At 34.8% G+C, this 24,031-nt stretch overlaps 1 protein-coding gene across 1 annotated transcript in view; it reads left to right on the top strand.

Annotated features, from left to right (window-relative positions):
* Window positions 1-22,015, top strand: part of Znf804a (zinc finger protein 804A) — a 239,671-nt gene extending 217,656 nt beyond the window's left edge. The window contains exons 3-4 of the mRNA XM_070019562.1: window positions 15,047-15,177; window positions 18,348-22,015. Coding sequence (XP_069875663.1) covers window positions 15,047-15,177; window positions 18,348-21,585 — 3,369 coding nt within the window. The 3' untranslated portion in view covers window positions 21,586-22,015. The remainder of the gene's footprint in view (window positions 1-15,046; window positions 15,178-18,347) is intronic.
* The last annotated feature ends 2,016 nt before the right edge of the window (window positions 22,016-24,031 follow it).

Here is a 24,031-nt window from a genome sequence, read left to right as displayed (position 1 = left end):
GAGAAAATATTTTTATGATCTAACTGTTTATACAAGGAGTTGCCATTTAACAAAGCAGTTTATGAATACAGTATATACTGAGCCATGTCACCCTTTTCAACATTTTCTCCTCTCCCTCCCTATTCACAACTTCCCTTACTTAATTTCGGGTTATGTATTGAAGTTTTTACATTTAACAAAGCAGTTTATGTGTACAATGCATCTGGATCTGTGTCACCACTTCAACATCTTCACCCCTCTCTGACCCACCCCTTCCAGTTCTCAATTCTGTGGTATATACAATGAATTTTTGCCTGCCTTCACCAACCCATGCTTTTTTTCAGGGATCATTGAAACCAGAGCATATGGACTCCTCCCTTTAGACTCAGCTGGCTGATTCAGATGTTCAATAAGTCTTTTATATTCACTTATCTACATCTGTGGAAACCTATGTCAATACGTCTTTTATATTCACTTATCTACATCTGTGGAAACCTGTGTCAGAATGTGTATCCTCAAAACTTGTGAAACGAATCCAAATATTCTAGGGGTACAGATCATCATCTCCACCATGTCCAGTTTTGTTTTTCATGGCTATGATGGCAGCTTGCATTCATCTGGACTATTATGTTACATATCTATTAATGAATGATTGTTTCACATTATGTTCATGTAGAAGGACATAAGCCAGTGTCTCACAGACTTTCAGGAGGAGTCTTTGTAGTCTCAAAGTGGTTTGGGGCTCTTTTCTTTGGCATCAACTTACAGATTTATGACATCACATGACTGGATGGATACGGAAGTATCTGTGGTTAGAAATTCCATCTCATAAACGGGAACTAATACCACTTGTAAGCTTTATATGTACATCACCACAGCTCTGGAAAGCATTAACTCTGGAGCTTCAAAAATGCCTTTCCACCAAGTATTATGAAATGCTTCACATTCTTCTCCATTCAGATGCAAATTGTTAGCTTGCAATCATAAACACTTTTCTAATTATAAAAGACATTTCTCTTCATTAAATCTTAAGAAACAAGGTTCTAATTTTATACTAAGTTGAATTCCTCCATGGAGAACCAAATATTTGGCAGTATATTTTTCACAAACTCATTACTACATAATAAGTAAAAATATCTAAGTCTACAACTATGCATACATTTTTTTTTTGGTCGGTCATGGGGCTTGAAATCTGGGCTTGGGTGCTGTCCCTGCGCTCTTCAGCTCAAGGCGAGCGCTCTACCGCTTGAGCCACAGGCCACTTCTGGTTTTCTAGTGGTTTTTTTGGAGATATGAGTCTCACAGACTTTCCTGCCCAGGCTGGCTTTGAACCGAGATCCTCAGATCTCAGCCTCCTGAGTAACTAGAACTACAGGCATGATTCATTGGCACCTGACTATGCATACATATTTTAAAGAGCAAAATGTAAAAAGAAAGAACAAAACAATGGTCTTATGTTTATACAATGGAATAACATATTTCACACAAATTATTACTACTACTATACCAGCATATTATTTTACCATTCTACCAAGATGACAATAACATAAACCATTTCAGAAATTTCATGATTTAAAAAACATAAATTTTCAGTTTTTTTTCTTTTTTCTTTTTAGCTATATTGATTTATTTTCAAATGTTCCCATAGCTTAAACATATTTGCAACAATGTATTTATTCATTAAGTTATATATATATATATGTATATATAGAGATAGATGATAGATATAAACATATGGTAGTGGTGTACATAATAATAATTTTTGTTTCAGTTTAAAAAATTATCTTTCAAGGCGGGGAAGGGAAGTGAAGGGTAAACAAAGGAGGAGGCTGCAATGCTTGGTAAGAAATGTATGCATTATCCTGCCCATGTAATTGTAGCCCCTCTGTACAGTATGTTCTCAAATAAAATAAAATACAATTAAAAAATAATTATCTTTCAGTAATTGTACAAAGAAGATGTCATTTAACAAGGTAGTATGTGAATACAATGCATCTTGATCTGTATCCCTACAACACTCTCCTCCCCCTTCAATTGATCTCTTCCCTTACATTTCTGAATATTGTAGTATATACAATGAATTCCTTTTTAAAAATTCATAATAAATTTTATAAGAAGAAAAAGCTGTAACTTTCAAATGTTTAGAACAGTTTTGAGGGGAGAATAAAAGGATTAAACCACATACAAGTGTTAAATGTATTCACTGAACTATGAACTCATTAGCAGAGAAACAGCCTTCAGAAATAGTCAAGTATCCCTCCTGAAAGTCTTACTCACTTGCAAGATGTCTCTTACTGAACTAGCTTCCTCAAGTCTTTCCTAAATTTGATGTATTTTATCTCATAAAATAATTTTAAAAATAACAATCATTAAAGTCACTGAAAACAGAAGAAAGAATGTAACTGGGCAATTAGAGAAAGGTCACATCCTTGAAATAGCTTTTCAATATGTAAAGCATAGTGCTGGCTTCAAAAACAATGAAAAAACAAAAGACTTTCCATTGTAATATTTATGTATCAAGAGCTTCAATCATTTTCAAAATGGTACATAACTAATATTCAAGATACCAGTACATAGCCAGGCAATAGTGGCTCACTCCTGTAATCCTAATTACTAAGGAGGATCTGAAGGATCAAGGTTCAACTCAGCTGAGACATAAAAGTCCTCGAGTCTATCTCTAGTTAATCAACAAAAAGTAGGACTAGAGTTATGGTTCAAGTGGTAGAATGACAGCTGAGTAAGTGAGCCAAATGAGTACAAGGCTCTGAGTTTAAGCCCCAGTGGAAGGCTGGGTAGAAGCCAAGATAGGAGGATCAAAAGTGTGAAACCAGCCTGGCTAGATCAGGAAACCCTGTCTAAAAAATATCAGTAAGCTACACTCATACCATACATTAGCTTCATTGTTCTTCATACAGTTTTAAACTTGGGATGAAGCTAAAAGAGGGAACAAAGTAGCATAGAACTGATAATAAAAAACACTTTAAAATATTAATTATTGTGACATATAATCAAATGAAAATCAACCCTACATTAACAAAGAAAAAATATGATTACATAAATAAGTTCTATTCTTTACTAAAATTTTCCATTGTCAGAAAGTCCGTGATTGAATTAAGGAATATATAAAACTGGATCAGGAAGTAAAGAGGATCATTTGGTTCTACTCAGTCTATTGATCCAGCTGCCAGCCTTGTAAGTCTTTGGGTTCTCAAAGGAGTGTGACCAGTTCTTCTGAAGAGATAGGGTGAGTGGCAACCATGTTGTCAAAGTCAGCCTTTTTTGCTCCCATTCATACTGGCACAACAAAGCCCTGCAGTGTTTCATCAAACCCAATTCCCGGCATATGGATCCATACCACCTTTTCTTCTTTGTTGACACAAACCATTTTCATCATGCATTTAATACAATGAATTCATCATTGCTTTCTCCCCTCTCCCTGCTTCATTATCCTCTCCTTTTTGGCCCCACCCCATTGCAAATAGCAATGGTGCTTTATTTGTTGGGCTTTGACTTAGTCTTTGTTAAAAAAAAAAAAAAGAAGAAGGAAAACTAACAAACAAAATCAAATCACAATATGAACCTTCTCGATAGCATCTAGTATAATTCAGTCAATTCATTTGGAACTGCTTGCATACCACCCAGCGTGTTTACTTACAGATTTATAGGGACATTCTATTGATCACAAATGACAGAAACTATGTGACCTTTTTCCTCTGTATCTGGTTTACTTCACTTTATATAATTCTTTCCAAGTTTTCCATATCCTTACCAATGGTTCAATGTCATTCTTTCTAATGGATGAGTAAAATTCCATTTTATATATATGTATATATATATATATAATTCCATTTTATATATATATGATTTTCTTATTTCATTAATACATTGAAGAGTATCTGGGCTAACGCCATATTTTGGCTATGAGGAATAGTGCTACAATGAATGTGGTTGTGCTGATGGTTTTACTGTGACCTTATTTGTGTTTTATTGGATAGATGTCCAGGAATAGAATTTTGGAGCGTAATGTAGCTCTATGTTTAGTTTTTTGAGGAACCTCTACACTGCTTTTCAGAGTGGTTGAACAAGTTTACATTCCCACCAACAATGTATTAGAGTCTGTCACAATGTTACCAGCATGTGTTATTGTTTGTTTTCTTGAAGATGATCAAACTAACCAGGCAGAATCTCAGTGTTGCTTTGATTTGCTTTTCCTTCATGGCTAGAGAAGTTTAACACATTTTCATGTGTCTATAGAACATCATTACCTCTTCTGAGAAATCTCAGTTTGTCTTTAGCCCATTTATTAATTGGGTTGTAGTTTCTTTGAGAAGATAATTTTTTTTAGCTCTAAGTATATTTTGGATAGTAGACCTTTGTCTGATATAGCTGGCAAAAAGCTTCTCCCATTCTGATCTTTCCTTTTAGCTTGTTAGCCATGTCATGTCCTGTGTAGAAACTTCATGCAATCCCACTTATCAATTCTTTACTTTGATATGTTGTGTTGCCTGGATCTTAATTTAGGAAATTTCGACATGTGCTCAGGAGCCCTAAAATGTCTTATATCTCTTTCTGTAACTATTACAAGGAAATCATACACTATAATCAAACAGGATTTAACCCAGGTATAGAAATCTGATTTACCACACACATATCAATAATACAACACATCAACTAACGCAAGGACAAGAACCACATGGTCATCTCAATCCATGCAGGAAAAGCTTTTGGCAAGATCCAACACCCCTTCATGATAAAATCTCTGGAGAAACTAGGAATACATAGATTTTTTTCTCAGTATAATAAAAAGCTACATTTGATAAACCTACAGCCAGAATTATACTTAGCAGGGAAAAATGTTTTAGTTTCCCCTAAAATCAAGAATGGGACAAGGATGTCCACTCTCTCCATTGCTCTTCTATATAGTATTCCAATTCCTAGCAATAAGGCAAGAGAAAAATACAAAGAGGATCCAAATAATGAGGGAAGAAGTAAAACACATGACACGATCCTATATTTAAAGGATTCTATAGTCTCCTCCCCCAAACTTCTATAGCTGATTCAATACTTCTGCAAAGTAGCAGGGTATAAAAATCAATCAATCAAACAAAAAAAACTGAGCACCTTTTCTGTATTCCAACAATAAGAAGACTGAGACTAAAATCAGGAAAGCAACCTCATTTGTAATAGCATTAAATATCCATGATTTAATTCAACCAAATATGTGAAGGAACTCTTTGGTGGAAGCTTTTAAAATTCTACTCTTCTGGATTGACATTTTGAAAATGGCGATACTGCTCAAAGCAGTTTACAAATTCAATGCAATACCCATCAAAATCCTAATAAGATTCTTCAAGAAAGCAATCCAAAACTTCACATGGAATAACAAAAGACTTCAAATCACAAAAGCAATCCTAAGTGAACCGAACAGTGTTGAAAGAATAACGATACCAAACTTCAAATTCTACTAAAAAGCCATAGTAATGAAAACAGCTTGGTACCAGCACAAAAACAGACCTGAAAATCAGTGGAACAGAACAAAAGACCCAAAAATAAACCCACAGACCGATATGCACCTTTTTTTTTTGTCGGTCATGGGTCTTGAACTCTGGGCCTAGGGCACTATTCCAGCTCCTGGCAAGCACTCTACCACTTGAGCCACAGAGCCACTTCTGGTTTTCTAGCGGTTTATTGGAGATAAGAGTCTCACGGACTTTCCTGCCCGGTATGGCTTTGAACTGCAAACTCAGCCTCCTACGTAGCTAGGATTACAGGCGTAGCTACAGGCGCCGGGCAACATGCATATTATTTAATAAAAAGAGCTAAAAATATAGGCTAGAAAAAAAGACACTCTTCAGCAAGTGGTGCTGGCAAAACTGGATATTCATGTGCAGAAAACTGAAACTAGACCCTTAGATATCACCTTGTTTCAGTTTTAAAATACATTTGCTTTTAATTTTTCAAGTGTAAACTTAAGAAATGCTAATTCAATTAATACTGATAGTAAAAATAGAAAAAAATACTATATAGTGAAGAAGAGAACTAATTTTATTCTGAGTTAACCTTAAAAAAAGAAATTTTATGACATATTGTACATCTTGTTCTATGTGTATAGACATAGAATTTTGTTTTGTTTTGTTTTGTTGTTGTTGTCTGTCATGGAGCCTGAACTCTGGGCCTGGGGGTTTGTCCCTCAGCTCTTCAGCTCAAGGCTAGCTTTCTACCATTTGAGCCATAGCACCATTTCTGGCTTTTTTCTGCTTATGTATGTGGTGCTAAGGAATTGAACCAAGGGCCTCATGCATGCAAGGCAAGCACTCTACCACTGAGCCACCTTCTCAGCCCCAGTGTAGAAATTTTTATTATAAAATACTGACATATTCTTTTTAAAATATAATATTGAAGGAATTTTGTATTTTACAACTCATAATATTATATGCAGTAGCTGCATAATATGTGATTGTGAAGTTGAGGCATGACTCAACCATGCTACATTTTCTGTCTAGTGAAGTTATTAATGCATTTAAAAAAAATCAGCCAGGCACTGGAATTCCTATAACACTTATAATCCTAGTTATTTAGGAAGATGAGACCTGAGGTCAGTTGTTAGAAGCCAGCTCAAACAGGAATATCCATGAAACACTTTTCTCCAATTAACCAGCAAAAAGTCAGAAATGGAGATGTGGATCAAGTGATACAACACTAGCTTTGATCAGAAATGCTCAGGTATAACACACAGGCACTGAGTACAAGCACCAGTCCTGGCACAACAACAATAATAAGCAATAACAGTAACAGTGTCAACATTTCTTACAACTAATTTTCCATTGTTCACATTATGCTGTTTAGGATCTTATATAGTTTTGTGTTAGCAAATGTTCAAAGCCTCTATTGTATGAGGAAGTTAAGCCACCCTGTTTCAATTCAATTTGACAAGCATTCATGAGCATTTACAATGTATGAGACACTCCTGATCCAGCACTTAAGAAAATGAACTCTATGGTCAGAAAATCAGTTTTAGACATAACACACCCTGATTGCAAAGATTTTTATATTAGAACTAGAATGAGGTTTTTATCCACAAAGAGAACCTTGAGTTAATGGAATCTAAAGAATGAGAGGCCTTGGGGGAAGATATTGTTCAGATCTGATATGCCATTAAGAGATTAGATGCTTTTAAAGCTGCCACAAGAAAAGTCCAAATGATATGCATTCATGATAGTAATGGAAAATGAATTTTTTTTAAAAAATAAGAGGACTCTTCCACAGGATCACTCGGATAATGCCATTGATTAAATAATGACTAGAGGGAAATTACACCTTGAAGTCTGATTACATCCACTAGAATATCTTAACCTTCTCTGAAAAAAAATTATATTTGCTAACATTCTAATAAAACCCTCAGCTTAGTTTCTTTCCAGAGAGCTGAATTGATTCAGGAAATGGAGATGATGATTGAGTTGTAATTCTTAGAGATATTACTTTTCTATAAGGTAAAAGCCTACTTAGATTTTTCAAAAGCCATTGAAAATTGGTCTTGATGGAAAACAGTTCTCTTGGAATCAAAGGGATGTTTTAAGCTTTGGGAAACAGTAATAGTAGATAATGTATTATATATATATATATATATATATATATATATATTTATATATATATATATATATATATGAAGGCAATACCAGAAATACAAAGACGAAGACTGCCAGATTTGCTTTTGATAAGAATATCACTTAAAGCAATTTTTATTATTGCTCTAGATATGTTTTACTTAATATCTGCTCAATCTTAAAATGTGACATTTGAAAGATACACCTCAATATGTAAATATTGCAGAGACCTTTAGAGTTCATATGAGATGAGATTGTGTAGAGAATTAGTCAGAATAGACAGATGGATAGCTAGATAGAGATGTATCTATCTAGCTATCCATCTCTCTCTCTATATATATATCAAACTATGAATAAGATAAACCTCAATGTTAGCCTTTTTATTTCCAAATTACATAAGCATCAGAACAATACTGCTGCACCAATTGAAAAGACAATGTTATTTGGGACTGGTATCTTTCATTTTTCTGCTTTCTTGTTTGTGACCATCAAGGCCTCTGCTAAACTGTCAGCCACACCATTGAGAGAGCTGTTGCCGATATGTCCATTCAGACTCACAATCAGACATAAGTGGGGACTGTATTCTTTGATTAAAACTCAGAAAGGAAACTGCCTAGTTGAATGGCAACTCCTTTGTTCAATTTCTTAAGATAATTTTAAAAAAATCCTAAGGAGATTTTATTCTCATGAAGAAGTCATTCTGTTTTTTTTAATGTTTTGCTTTATTATTTAAGGATATCCACTTCAGAGATATTTGTTTACAATGCAATTAGTGAGAATCATGTTGTATAACCACTTATATACAAGAAAGGCTGGATCTTTAGTTTTTTTTTTCTTTTCACAAAGGATTCAAATGCTACTAATGAAAAAATAATGTGATATATATGTGAAAGCAACTAATAGTGCTTATCAAGAACATTAAATTAGTGCACTCATATCCATGAGAAAAATCTATTAGTCAGCATTCTCCAAAGACTTAGGGCTGGGAAAGGTGGGGATGGGCGGGGGGGGGGGGGGCATGGAGAGAGATTTTAATTAGCTGGTCTGTATACCTAGAGGAAATGATAAGTTCAAAGTTTACAGGGCAGAGTGACAGCTAGAATCCCATGGAAGCGTTGAAAAAGGTTGCCTGAAGACAATTCTTAGGAGTCTCAATTTTTTCCCTTGAACTCTTTAGTTCTAAATGAGCCAGATTTACACTTTATAAAAGGTGAGCGCCTTTCATCAAAGTTTGCTTACAATTTCATCTCATTAAAATAAATGCTTTCACAGCAAAATCTAGACTAGTGTTTGGCTAACTAGGGGGAATTATGGACAGGCCAAGTTGACCCATAGATTTAACCATTGCAAGTCTGCTTCTTCTTGAATGGGTACCCATTCACAGCTCCTTAACGCTTACCTAACATCCAACAGAAACACAATCACAAGGTTATTCTTGCCTAATATAATACAACTGTCATGGATAAAACTGAAAACCTACAAACCCTTTCCCCAAAATGTGATGCAAAATCATCATTCCTTTTTTCTTTATGTTCTATAACTTAAAAACTAGGATTTAAGTACCCATAACAAAATACTATGATAAATTCCAGTACATCTTCTAAGTTATGATAAAAGTATGGAAGTGAAAATGCACTGAATGTGTATCCTTTTATGTGTTTATTATCTGTATGTTTCTCATTTGTAGGTTCCACATCCATGAAATCAACATGGCTAAAAATAGTTGAAAATATCGCTTCCTTATTGAACGTGTACAAACATTCTTACCATTAATATTCGACTAGTACAGTATCAGAAATATTTACCCAGAATTTACATTATATGCAGTGGTGTAAGGAACCTAAAAATGATTTAACCTATATAAGAGGATGTATAGAGGTTATATGCAAATATTGTGCATTTTATATGAAGAACATGAACATGTATAGATTCTGATATTTTCTCAGGGACCTAAAATGTCCTTTATACATATTGAGGGATGATTGTAAATGAACATTACAGTTAATATTATATAATATTTAATGCATTATATCCATATTATATATAAATATGTGTGTGTGTATATATATATATACATATATATATATATATATAACCACAACATGAAGAAAAATTCCTGATGACAATTAGTGTTTTTACTTCTGTGGCTGCTCACATGGTTGTAACTGTGTTATTCTGTCATCTATTCCTGTTGTACTTAGTGAGCACCTTAACTATATCTATAATCACCCCTAAACTGTCTGTGCTCTCATTAGACTTGCTCGAATACAGTTGTCCTTTTTCCTTGATTTTTCTTCCAGAACAGGGTCCAAGGCATGCACCTGTATTCTACATATTACTCTTTGCTCCCATTTGTGGAGCAACAGCCCAATTGACTTTGGTAGTTTCCACAACACAGTGACTCCTTTTTTTACCTGTTCATTGAGAAACATGAAAAGACAAAAGTAACCAGGCCAAAAAAAATCTTAGTTTTTCATTAAAAAACAGCATTATGTCTCCCAGTGGAAACATTCCTCCCCCTGCATTAAGATATCTAGGCCAGCAGAGCACAAGGACACAGGTAGAAAGGTAATGGATCACTATAGGGACTGCAGCCACTCTCGGATTTCAATTAATTGATTTGTAGACCCATGAATCCTGGCTTTGAGATTCATATACATAGCACCCAGTATTCCATTCTGGTTCCAAGCATGTAACAGCCTATACAAGAACCTCACCGCAGTCCTGCAAGGTATTACCAGCTAGCTAGAGCTACTTCTGAAGATTGCAAAGGCTACGAAGCAGCTGCTTCAGAACATTTGTAAACATAGCAATCCCAGTAAATTTAATGATCACGGGTTCATTGCTGAACTTTATTTCCTAGGAAGTAAGTTATTTTGAACTGAACAATGCTATGTCAAATACAATATAAGGCATTGTGCATAAGGCATTCTGTGAATGGTTTGATGAGTGGTATTGGGTGCAGAGAGGACATGTCCATATCTAGAGTAAATTTCTATTCCAGGAAGAATCTAATGGTATTCCTTTAAAAATGGAAGCAGTCCAATTTAATCAACTGCTAGCAGGCAGCTGGCTGAGCATCCAGGGAATGATGGTATATTAGGGGTAAGTTTTAGTCTAGCTCCTGGAGCCAGGTTGAGTTCGGTGAGTGCAAATCTACTTGTTAGAGCTTAACCATAACCTGTTTCTCTAACAGCATGATTAATTTTTTTTTCATAATCCCACTGGGTGATAGCAAAAGTAGCTGGAAAAAGGTTTGCTGGTTGTCACACCACAAGCCAACCTGTCCGTTTTATTATTAAAATCCATTTTGGCCAACTCTGGGCTTTTCCCAGAGGACTGTGTTGAATTGTTCAGCCCATTTTGTCTCCAGCTTTTGAACATGTTTCTTCTAAGTCTATACCCTTCACTCAAATCCTTGTTTTCAGCTTATGACTTGATACATCATTTTATAAGCTGACCTTCTCCCTTTCCAAAGAAAATGAACAATCAGATTCATTGCATGAAGTATTGCCTGTTAGGGTATTTTCCCTCATTACTGTCCTCCAAGGATGTCTCAGCAAGGAGCTAGATAGCTGCATCTGTCTATTTTAGGGTGGTGACTACAGCTCACACAGCTGTCTTTAAGTCAGACCTAAATTTTATCTTTTGTCATTTGTCTGTTGCCCACAGTATGAATAGTTCTTTCCCCACCACCATTTGTAGACCAACAATTCAAAAGCATCAGTGTTACCAAGTAGTCATTAGTCCATTAGGGGAAGTAATTTAAACAGAAGTAGCTACTTTTACTTTTTACTCTGGCTGTTCTTGCTGCTTAGAGGTGTTTTCTGTTGCTGTTATTGTGGTTGTTTTGTTTTTGTCTTTAATCTGCAATATATCCTCACTTCCTTTTAAGTATTTTCTCAACTGTCACTATCCCAATGTGTCTTTCCATAGTGCAAGTGTTCCTTATTAATACTCAATAATGCCATTAGTGGGTCTATAATGTATTTTGTAACTGATGAAATATGAAAAAGTGAGTGGATGCCATACCATTAACTTCTATAAATCTACATTATGTGATACAGGAGTCTATCTGAGTAGAATGGAGTTAGAAACTGGTCCTTGTTAACTGGACAAAGAAGCTGTCATCTTGTAAAGGAGCTGGTAAAAGGGTCCTAGCCCAGAAAAGAGCTGCCAGTCTGTAGTTGCTAAGAGTGATTGCAGCAAGCAATAAAATTCTCAGTACTACAGGTACATCATTTTGAAGACATTGCAAGCTCTAAAGAGGAAATTTCCCAGACAGGCTTTCTGATGAAAATCAAGCCTAACAAACACCTTGATTGAGTAAAACACAGGCATACTGGCCCTTGGAACTCTATCAGATAATAAACATTGGATTATTTTAACATGGTGAATTTGTGATAATTTGCTCCAAAAAAATAATAAACATTCTCTAGTCACTCTATTTGAGATTTCTATCCCTCTTCTGGCCACAGTTCCTGCTTACTTTGCTTCACCCATATCAGTTTGCATTTTCTATAGGCTATATAACCACAATATTTATATGTTTTAATATCTTCATGTTCAACTATGATAAAATAACATTAAAAAGAATAGGATTTTTTCTCTTTGTCTTATTTATATATCAGCTGCATGTAGAATAACCTGATAGCATCACTCAATGAAAGATAAATGAATATATGCATCACAACCTTGTCAGGGAGTCCTTAAGAATTAACAGCTTGAATAACAGAGTAAAATAAATATGAAGAGAAAAATCATAAGGCATGTTTTAGGAAATTCTGATTCTAATGCTGTGCTGATTCTAACATTTATAATGACTCTTGAAAAGTCTCTAAAATATGCTTTCCTTCATTTTTTCATTCTGAATGTGAATAATAATTCAAGCTTTTTTGACATGTGTGTTTATTGCCAGAATCAAATCAGCAATTCTTATAATGCATTTCAGGAAGCCGTGTGGATGTTTGCAAAATATTTCTGCTTTCTTAGCAAACAAATAGATACTAACAAAATATTATCAAAATTAATATAGTAAAATAGTAACAACATTACTTGCTGTCTATACATTTTTTAAAAATGGGTGATGCTATGATCAATGGCTATGTTACACATTCTCATATATACTGAGGGAAATATGCAGTTATATGTCTGTGTGAAAACTATTCAAAACCTCAAAACAAACACTTGTGTATATTTTATTATTCCAACAGTTCTACTGTAAGAATGGCCATATGAACCCAGAAACATTTATGAAAATTTGGTTTGCAACTATGACACAATGATCATTGGTGTAATTATGAATTGAATAATCATACATATAGTTTTATATTTTCTCTTGTTGGTCAGGATTTGTATCTGGCTAAAAATACTACTCTGGAAGCCACGCAGGGTGCCATTTGCTAATAATCTCAAAACTCAGTAGATGGAGTGGAAAATGATAAAGATTAAATGCTGCTTCAATAAACAAAACAAAACAGCTGGCACTGGTGTCTCATTTCTGCAATCTTAGTTATGTAGTAGGCTGAGACCTGAGGATCATGGTCCAAAGTCAGCCTGAGCAGAAAACTTCCTAAGACTCTTCTCTCCAATTAACCACCAGAAAGCCAGAAGTGGAGCTGAGATTCAAACTGGCCTGGAGAGCAAAAGTTCAGGACAGTGCCCAGGCCAGAGTTCAAGCCCCAGCAACCTCTCTCTCTCTCTCCTTTCTCTCTCTCTCTCTCTCTCTCTCTCTCTCTCTCTCTCTCTCTCTCTCTCTCTCTCTCTCTCTCTCTCTCTCTCTCTCTCTCTCTCTCTCTCATTCTCTCTCACTCTCTCTCTCTCTCACCCACACACAAATTACATAATTTAATTTTAAGAATAAAATTTGTTACGTACAAGTGTCTCATGCCTGTAATTTTAGCTCTCAGGAAGTTGAAATCCAAAGGATCATGGTTTGAAGTCGCTTAGCAGAAAATTTTGCAAGACTCTTATTAACCAGTAAGAAAGTTTGGCTTGAAGCATGGCTCATATGGCATAGTGTCTGCTGAGCAAGCAAATAGACTAAGTATAAGACCTTGAGTTTTAACCTCAATATCAGAAAATAAAATAGATAAATCCTCCTCTGGAAAAACTTCCTGAACACATATATTAATGGATAGAACATGCTCAAAATAAATTTAAAATTTAATATATTAAAATTCAATAAATGTAAAATTGTTTTTATTCTAGAAAAGACATACATGTCTAGAGAGAGCTGATAGATTTATTTATATATATATGTGTGTATGTAAGCTTATATAAAATGCATCAAGTAAAATATAGGAAATAATTTGAAAATGGAACTCTGTGTATGTTATAAGTTGCCTTGGTTATATGGTGCTATGTAGATGGAATTGAGAATAATCAGGATAGTTCAGAGTTTAATATTATTAAATCAGAATGAATAGCATTTTTTGAGGTAGAAAATTTCTAATTTGGAGGATACAAGTCATTTACCTAATACAATGAACAAATAATTATGGAGTAAGTATGTATTGTGCATTCTTCTAAGATTTTTTATATGTGTATACACATATATATATATATATGTATGTATATGTACATGTATAAGGCATTTCTAAAATACTATTCAATAACTTTACAAAAATGTGACTGGTGAATGTTTAACTTCTCTAGAATACTTCACCAAGACTCTTACATAGTAAAAATGTATAATGACATGAACTTTCAGAAAAATGCTACTCTAATATATTGTCTCTGTGAAAGATATAATGATATAATTTGGAACATGGACTGCCTTAATGTCCCTTATATTGTATGCCACACAAATCTATTTACTATCTCTATTCAAGTCTTCATGCTCTTTTATCTGGCATTCAACACATAAAAGTTTCTCTAATAAAAATAAAAATAATTACAATATCCATAAAAATTTCCATCAAAGCAATACTGACCTTCTTCACTTCCTTGTATTTTTGAAAAAATTTGCCTGATATCTGAGAGAGGGGGTTACTAAAACCACTTCAGTAGAGGTCTTTTGCCTTATGGAATAATATCACAAATTTGTTTTTAGAAGACATGCAAAAGACCAGAAAACTTATAAGTGTAGAACTTGACAAAATATAAGGAGTAATATATAAAATTAAAATACCTAACTAAATTAGACTTGTTCAATTTATATTCAAGATGATTTTATTGCCTTGACTGAATTAATCAAACAAACATACCAGATAACAATTAGGAAGGAGAGGCAAGTTCTCAAGTCCAGTCTATATAACATATAGATATATCTTACTTTGCTATGATAATATGGTCTAATATTTTCAGAAAAAAATACTCTTGTTAAAAGTATGTTATTTTATGAATGATGTGCTTTCCTTTGTTGAACTCAGGTACAGTATACTGGAAAATTCCAACAAGAACAGAACTTAGAATTTACCACAAACAATACTACCATTAATTATTTCCATGTCTTTTAATAGAGACTCAAAGAACTGAAACAAAGAGAATTTGCTCGGAATGTAGCATCTAAATCCAGGAAAGATGAAAGAAAACAGGAAAAAGCACTCCAACGTTTGCACAAGCTGGCTGAGCTAAGAAAGGAAACTGTATGGTAAGTATTCACTGAAATGTTAAGTTTCCTTAAAATATGACAAAAATAAAAGGGTTGGAGGAGTGAGAAATAAAGGGCACAGATTTATCTTTTCTGTACCTAGAATAAAACACACACATTTCCATGGCCTTCTGTGGGTTGTAAACAGTAATTTACATTTTATTCAAACACCTGTCTATTGCACATTTCATTAAAACGCCAAAATCATTATAATTTCAGTTTTTAAATATAAATCTGGAGAGATTGAAAGAAGGGGTGACATTGTCCAAAAAGAAATGTACTCTTTACCTGACTTATGTAACTGTAACTCCTCTGTACATCACCTTTATAATACTATTTTTAGTCTAATATTATATTCTTAGACTATCTTAATTGAAAACTATTCTATTTTTGTGATATGGAAAACATGTCACTAAAGATGAGAGCAAGACTCTCTCTTGTGACCTTCTTAAACAAAAGCAGTTTTAAGGGGAACTTAATTTTTGAATGAATATTTGGAGAACTTTAATTCAAAGTTCTCTTTAAAATTTAAAAAGGAAATCAGGAAGATACTGTGCCCTTTACAAGCATATATCAGAATTAGTGTTCCTGTGAATAAAATATAACTGAGCTGTTAGAAGTTCACAGCTCTTAAAGTTTGACCTCTTTCTCATAGTGAGCAGTGGTTAGATATGAACAGTATTAAAATTCAGACCTTATAACCCCAGCTAGAAGAATGCTATTAAAACAAAATCACTTTAGAAAGTGCCTTTTTATTTTCCCAATAAATAAACCTTTTCTTGTTATTGTCTATAACAATGATTTAAACCATATCTATTTTTGTACTGAATAATGTTTTTGGATATATTGATATATCAGAACATTTTTAGGGAAGCTAAATTTAGACAACAAATCAAAGTAAAGTCTAAATATATTTAGAATTCTATGTGGAACAGTTAGAAAAAAATAAACTGTCACAATTCAGTAATGAGATATGTTTATTCTATATGAAAATAAGTGAAAAATTGATGAAAGATAAGGTGATAGAGAAGTGTGGGACCTATGTAATGTCTTATCCTAGAAGTGGCACTTGACAATGTAATTTCTGATATGGTATAAAAACAAAGCTCCAGCACAACTATGTTTATCACAGCATTTTTCACCATAACTTAGATATAGAACCAACCCAGATGCCCCTCAGTAGATGAATGGGTCAAGAAAATGTGGTATATATTTTGGAATTATATGCTTCCATCAGAAAGAATGACACTAACCCATTTGTTAGAAAATGGAAAAAAACTTGGAAAAAATTATACTAAGTGTTTTAAGCCATACCCAAAGAAATATATGTCCTATGGTTTCCCTCATTTGCAATAATTACTATATGTGTAGGATAATTTTATCAGATGAGCAGAAAAGCTCAAAAGCTATGTACATAAGACATTATAACATGATGTTATATGACACGAACCCAAGATATGGATATAAGACCTCTTTCTTTGTTGTTGTTATTTTAATGTACTATGTGCTTTTTTTTGTTTCCTCTGCATGTTCTTCCCCCTGTTGTTGATGTATTTGATTTTGGTACCTTGCATCTTGTATATACATTTGTCTAATTTGGGGAGGGGAAGGAGAATCATAAAATGCTGAAACAAGTATATAGGATGACCCACTGCAACAATGATATGTACAAGACAGTATATTGGAAATGAACTTTACAACTTTGGGGGAATGAGAAGAGTGGGAGAGGTGAAGGAGGGAAGAGTGTGGGAGAAAAACAAAGGAGGAGGTAACTGCTCAACAAGAAAAGTACTCATTACCTTACTCATGTAATTGTAATACCTCTGTACAGCCTCTTTACAATAAAATGAAATTTTAAAAAGAACTAGATTTAAAAATATATGTAGAAAAAACTCCTATGGTTCTTACATAAATTACTATCTTCAATATAGATCTCACATAGTTCACATTGAATACATAAAAACACTCATACACAGTTTTCCATTGATTTTATTCTTTTAAAGATATAGAAGTAGAAAGTGATGCTGGTACTTCATAGCAGAAAAGGTCAACACATGATGTTAGTGGTTAAAGAAAAATATTGAATAAATATTAGGAAATTTAAAAATTCAAAAAACAAATTTTAAGAGAATCAGATATTCTGCAATATTAATTCTGGCAGTGTAAGGATAAGATTTATGAATTTATTATATCTGCATATTGAAAAATATCATTTTTGTTTAATTTTTGTTTTGGGTGCCAATCCTGGGACTTGAATTTAGAGCCTGGACAAAGTCCATGAGCTTTTTTTGCTCAAGGCTAACACTCTCATAAGTGAGCTACAGATTCACTTCTGGCTTTATGCTGGCTAATTTAAGATTCCCACAGACTTTTCTGACTGTGCTGGTTTCAAACCACAACTCACAGATCTCAGCCTCCTGAATAGTTAGAATTACAGGAGTGAGCCAATAGCACCCAACTAATTAAATTCTTTAATCATACTAATTCATGGCTATGCTCTAATACCAAATTAGTAGAATTCTCATCTCAAACATATTCCATTATCTGGAATAACTATATATTATGATATAACTCAAAACTTCAGGATATTTTAGATATTGAGTCTAAAAATCCCCAGAGACTCAGCTCTCCTCATGCTGGTACTTTCTGTCCCTAAGATATCTTTGCTTGGCAGCAAATCAGTTGGAGGATCATCAATTCAATGAAAGTCAGTTGAACTGGATTATTCAACCAAATTCTCAGCCTTCCTACCTTCAGCTCTTCAACCCTTCAATTCTTCAACCCTCTTCATATTTTCCATATAGTGAGAATGATGTCAACTACTTGTAAATTAGAAGTATTGTACCTTAGGGAATTGTACAATGCTTTAAAATATCCCTGAAGAAACCAAGAGATGGAACAAACTTGGTGAGGAAGCACTGATTTGTGAACATAGCAATGGGCTATAGGCATTGCTGTTCATAACTAGAAAATGTCATCTCAAGACAATATTTCCATGTTGTCCCACAAATAATCAATAACTGGAAGGATGGCAATTTCACCACATGATAGTCATTTCCATACAAAGGTGTCAAAAGTGGGAAAATATTTTCATGGTGTTTTTAAGTTGTGTTTGAATACCTTTTTTCTGAAGTGTCCTATTTAACATGCACTTTGGTTTCCTATTGTAGTGCTCCTGGAAGTGGTCCCATGTTCAAGTCAACAACTGTTACCGTGAGAGAGAACTGCAATGAATTTCCCCAAAGTGTTGTTGTGGATTCGGTTAATAACCAGCAAGATTTCAAATGTACTTTGCAACATAGTGAAGAGAACACGAAAGATGTTACCACAGTTCCTGTCGATTCTGGAAGTACAAATAATTACACAGCAAGAAATAACCAACCCGGGGACCAAGCCCAGGGAATTCACAGACACAAAATTGGCTTTTCTTTTGCATTTCCAAAGAAAGCATCCATGAAGTTGGAGTCCTCAGCTGCAGCCTTCTCTGAGTACAACGATGATGCCTCTGTGGAAAAAGAATTCAGCAGAAAAAGTAGATTTGTCCCCAGCACTTGTCATCTTCAACTATCTCCCGCAACAGATGTGCTTTTGAATTCTGAGGAGAAAGCTAACTCTTTTCATCCAGCAGAAGCAATGCACGCTGACAAAGAGACTGCTCACACTCAAGAGATAAAAGAAGTCTCTAGTGAAAATGGTACCCTATCATTGCCTTCATTTTGCCAGCTTCAACTCCCTTTATCTTCCTATGCAGATAATTGCCAAAATTCAGTCCCATTAATGGATCAAATATCACTGGAGGAAGTTACTATTAATGAAGACATACCTGTGAATAGTGACAGTTCTGAGTTGTTAGAAAATAAATCCACAGTCCTTGAAGCATCTGATGATTGCATATTGGGACAAGCTGCCACAGAGGAAAATGTGAAGAGTAATGAATCTACAATTGAAAATGAAAATAAAAATTGTCTGGAACCCCTTGCCTCATTGAATATTGGAGAGGATAATACAACCTTACATAAAAAATCACATTTATGTAAAAGACAATGTGAGCCATTTGTACCTGTACTTAACAAACATGGAACTACAGTTCTTCCATGGCCATCAGAAATGTTAGTCTATACAACTACAGAACCATCAATTTCTTATAGCTGCAATCCTTTGTATTTTGACTTCAAGTCTAAGTTGAAGAACCACCTAGAAAAAGACAAGCTGCCTTTAGATGATTCTTATTCTCAGCAGAAGGAAGATGCTACCAAGGGACCAGTCTCTGATCACAGGGGCATATCTACTGCTGGACTCTCTGATTGTGAAATTTTCAGTAGCAAAAATGAACACAATCAAGTCGCTCCTATTTTGGCTGATGATTCTCCATTCAAAAACTGTGATTCTGGAAAAAATGAAACCCTGGTTCAGAAGTATAAAAATATTTCTTATAGAACCAGGAAAGCAGATAAGTACAATGCTACTAAAAGTCACACAAAACAGGACACTCTAGATGAGAAGTACAACAAAATAAGGTTAAAAGATGCTCATGAACACTGGTTCCATAAAAGTAGGAGAAAGAAAAGAAGAAGAAAGTTATGTCACTATCATCATGGAGAGAAAACCAAAGAATCCGAAACTCATGACAAAATGGAAGTGGAGAATCATTACACTGACACAACTAGGAAAAATCTTCCAGACCCAATCTCAGAAAAGCAGTATGTGGCTGCTGAACAGTTATTGGATTCATGTGAGTTACCTGATCAAAGACCGGAATCGGCATCTACAGATGTGAGTGAAAATGAAGAAATGTGGAAATCCTGGACAGGTGAATGCAATGACAAAGAGGCTATCAGTTCCATAAACCACCGCAACCAGTACTTAGTATCTTCACATGAGCAATCCAATCCAACACTAATCCATTCTGGGGAGCAAAGTTTAACATATTCCAGAACTTACTGTTGCTGGAAAGCCAGACTCTCAAGCTGTAGTCAGGATAACAAATGCTTAGTTCTTGAAAAAGACACAAAATGTGTGAATCAGAATCCTCCTGTCAAAAGAGGTTACAATTCACTCGTGAGTGAATCAGAGAGATTCCACCGAAAACGTAGACAACATTCATGTTCTTACTCTTCGGATGAAAGTTTAAATCGACAGAATTATTTACCCGAGGAATTCTCAAGGCCATCAAGTGCTTCTTTTGCTCTCTGTAGGCCTAAAAAGAAACGAAGGAGAAAAAGAAGCAGATTCTACCCTAGAGGTGAAACCTTGGAGGTGAAAGAAAATACAGAAAATCCCATGAAAGGGAATTCGTCTTTAAGTCACCTGGATGGGTTAATAATAAGTGAAGACAAAAAGGAGGAAACAAAACCACAAGAAGTTGCAAATGTGGAAAGGAACCCGCAACAATCAGAGAAAGGCAATGACCAACTGGTTTTCCACCCTGGTAATTTGCTTCCTTCTGAAGCCGATGGTGAAGCCGGGCCTTTGTTAATGGAGAGCACTCCTGGCGCGTTACCAGAGGCTTCCCATGATTCTCCCACACCGCCCTATGTAGCTAGTGTCCTAACAAAGCAACCAACTGATAATACCTTGCTTGAACACAAAGGAAGAAGTGAGCCTAAAAGTATCCGTGGAAAGCAGATTCCTTTCAAGGTGCCTAAGACTGAAAGGAACTTTCGACAGCCACAGCCTAAATCCTACCTTTGCCATTATGAACTGGCTGAGGCTCTTCCTCATGGAAAGATGAATGAGTCATCCACAGAGTGGCTGTGTTATAATTCAGGAATCCTTAACACACAGCCTCCATTACCATTCAAGGAAGCACACGTCACTGGCCACACCTTTGTAACCACAGAGCAAATTCTGGCTCCGTTGGCTTTACCGGAACAAGCACTGTTAATCCCACTAGAAAACCACGAGAAATTCAAAAATCTCCCATGCGAGGTCTACCAACATATAATACAGCCAAACATGCTGGCCAACAAGGTCAAATTTACCTTCCCTGCAACTCCACTCCCTCCCCCCAGCACACCTCTGCAGCCTCTGCCTTTGCAGCAGCCCTTGTGTTCTACCTCTGTAACCACTATCCATCACACTGTACTGCAGCAGCATGCTGCCGCCGCTGCCGCCGCTGCCGCCGCCGCTGCCGCAGGAACCTTTAAAGTGCTTCAGCCACACCAACAGTTCCTCTCCCAAGTCCCAACTCTCACCAGAACGTCCATACCTCAGATCTCAGTAGGACCAGTAGGACCCAGGCTTTGCCCAGGGAACCAGCCACCTTTTGTGGCTCCTGCTCAGATGCCAATCCTTCCAGCTTCAGTTCTTCATCCTAGCCACCTGGCATTCCCGCCTTTGCCCCATGCGCTGTTCCCTTCCTTGCTCTCTCCACACCCAGCTGTCATTCCTCTGCAACCCCTCTTCTAGTCATCACCATCAAGGGGCAAGAAAATATGCTCATGACGACTACTGCTATATGCATAAGTGTTCATCAAAATTGAAAGCTATTGAACCGATGGAAATAAACTGACCCAAATACAGCCTTGTTGATTTTCAAATCAGTTACTGTAAGTGTAATGATGCAAATAAATTCTTAAGTTCCCGATATAGAATATTATTAAAGCACTGACTAGTTTGCAAATCTATATAATAGATGCTGTATATTACAAGGATGTCTTAAACAGTATGTATAATGTACATACAATATATTTATAGTACTGTAATTTATGTTGTAAAGTATGCTCTTGGTTTCTTTTCTAATCTTTGTGTATTTGCACCTATTTAATGTTTAGACAAAGCTGATGGCACTATGTTTTGTACCATGTTCCTTGAAACTGTAAATTCAGTGAAAATTATCTCTTGCAATAAATTTTTGTTAACTATTTAAGTAAATCAAACATTGGTTTTTAGGTGGTCTTCACTATTACAAGATAACTAGAAACAGTATAATGTTCTATTTAGGGGTATGTCTGAATCTTGAACACGCAATAAAATATTTTCAGTCAACACTTAGATATTACCATCTAGCTGAATAAGTATAAAAAGGAGTTTCTTTGTTTTTAGGGGTTTTTTTGCTTATTCAAATATTGCTAATATTTAGAGTTTATTGTATCCTGGACTTCTCATTAGATAATAAGCCACAGAAATTCATACTAATGTTGGTATTTGGAAGGGTAATAAATTAAAACCATGCAAAGCACCTACCACAAATTCTTAAACACAAATGACAAATAATGAACATATGTTTATAAAACTTCTTGAATAATACAGTTCTTGAATGTATCATGTTAATTTTTGAGTATTATTTGAAATATATGAAAATAGAAAATCTGAAAATGTTTAACTTTAATAAATCACTGTTAAGTGATATCTTGGGATGACTGGCACTAACATTCTATGTTTTGATTTACTCATAGCTGAGGCTGTAGACTTAGGATGGAGATTAAATAGCCCATCCTTCTGCAAATCATTTTAGAACCCACCTTAGTATCATATTTCCATTACAGCTAGGCTTAACTAGAAAATTTCTTTGCCTTCCTTCCAGATTTTTCCTTCTTACAATTACCTCTGAATTATTGTTTAGTCAAATCTTTTTGGATATAATGACAAAGGAACACAATTATCCAATAGAAAACTTAAGACCAGTGTACTTTTTTCAAGAAGGCTGTTCTAGTAGGCCTCTGCTGCAGTTTTTGCCTTTTGGTAAGACTAACTCTCCACACCTGCTACCTGGGCTCATGCCATCAGATATAAATGTTAGAGGACTCTGGCAGTTTCCAATGCCTGACAATAAATTCTGGCATCAAGAAACCCAGAACAGACCCTGTGAAGGAAAAGCAAGTTTTGCTTGGTTCTCAGGAAATGCTGTTTTATGTGGCTGTCATAGGAAGTGGACATCTACATGATGTAGCACATAAAGTATCTTCCAAAAATAAGTATTTCATTATATTTAAGTAAGACAAATAGAGAGAAAAACCAAAGTCACTTACTTTCATAATTATTTTTCATAATGATTATTGATTTAAACTTTCTGAAAAATGATTGCAAAAGACTGAAGACACTAGTTTATGCTGACAAATAACAAGATAAAAATAGTAAGGAAGTAATTCTATTTCAAATGCTCTAAGTTAATTTGTCCCAAAATGTGAACTTAAACTGGAACAGATGACTCTCTCCCTGAGCAAAATATTTGAAACTACCTTTGAAGATAAAGTAGATGTGTTATCTTCTGGGAGATGTTGACCCAGTTTATTTTCAGACTGTCAGAGCATGGTTGTTTATTCTGCTGCTAAAAAGCCAAACTAATCCTTTGAAATATGAAGAACAACTCTCATTTTCATCATCTTTTGACTATCATTCTACTTATTCATTTTGTCTCTTGTAATGACTTTTATTCTTGATCTCTTTCTTTTTTAAAATTTTTTATAGTTTCCATTTGTCCATAGGTTTATCTCTTTTTTTTCATAATATCATTTTTTCTCATATTCAATAGCTCTTTTACTCTTACTTTACTAAATGATTTAGTTAAATATACCTAACTTCTTATTTGTAACAGAATATACTCAACTGCTAGCATATGGAAGTTTGAGAAGGAAGATTTGCATGTAAAGTTAGTTGAAATTGAGATAAATAAGTTGAATGGCTTTCATAAATACCAGTGGCTGGTATCTTCAACCTTATATATCAAAGCCACTATAATTATAGATTCCTCTAAATAGTCAATACTATGCTACAGTACTGATTATATTGTCTGCCCATCTCTCATTTGTTAGGGCCTCAAATGTGCAGATAGTTCATCTGCTCAACTTCAGAATACTATGGCTTTTGTTACATGGAAGATATATTATGTAGACTATAGCCTGAAAATGAAATA

Source organism: Dipodomys merriami, unplaced genomic scaffold, assembly GCF_024711535.1.
Source record: "Dipodomys merriami isolate MVZ:Mamm:240054 unplaced genomic scaffold, mDipMer1.0.p SCAF_1, whole genome shotgun sequence".
In the NCBI taxonomy this organism is placed as follows: Eukaryota; Metazoa; Chordata; class Mammalia; order Rodentia; family Heteromyidae; genus Dipodomys; species Dipodomys merriami.
Note: the sequence above shows the minus strand (reverse complement) of the source record. Positions and strands in the feature narration are given on the sequence as shown.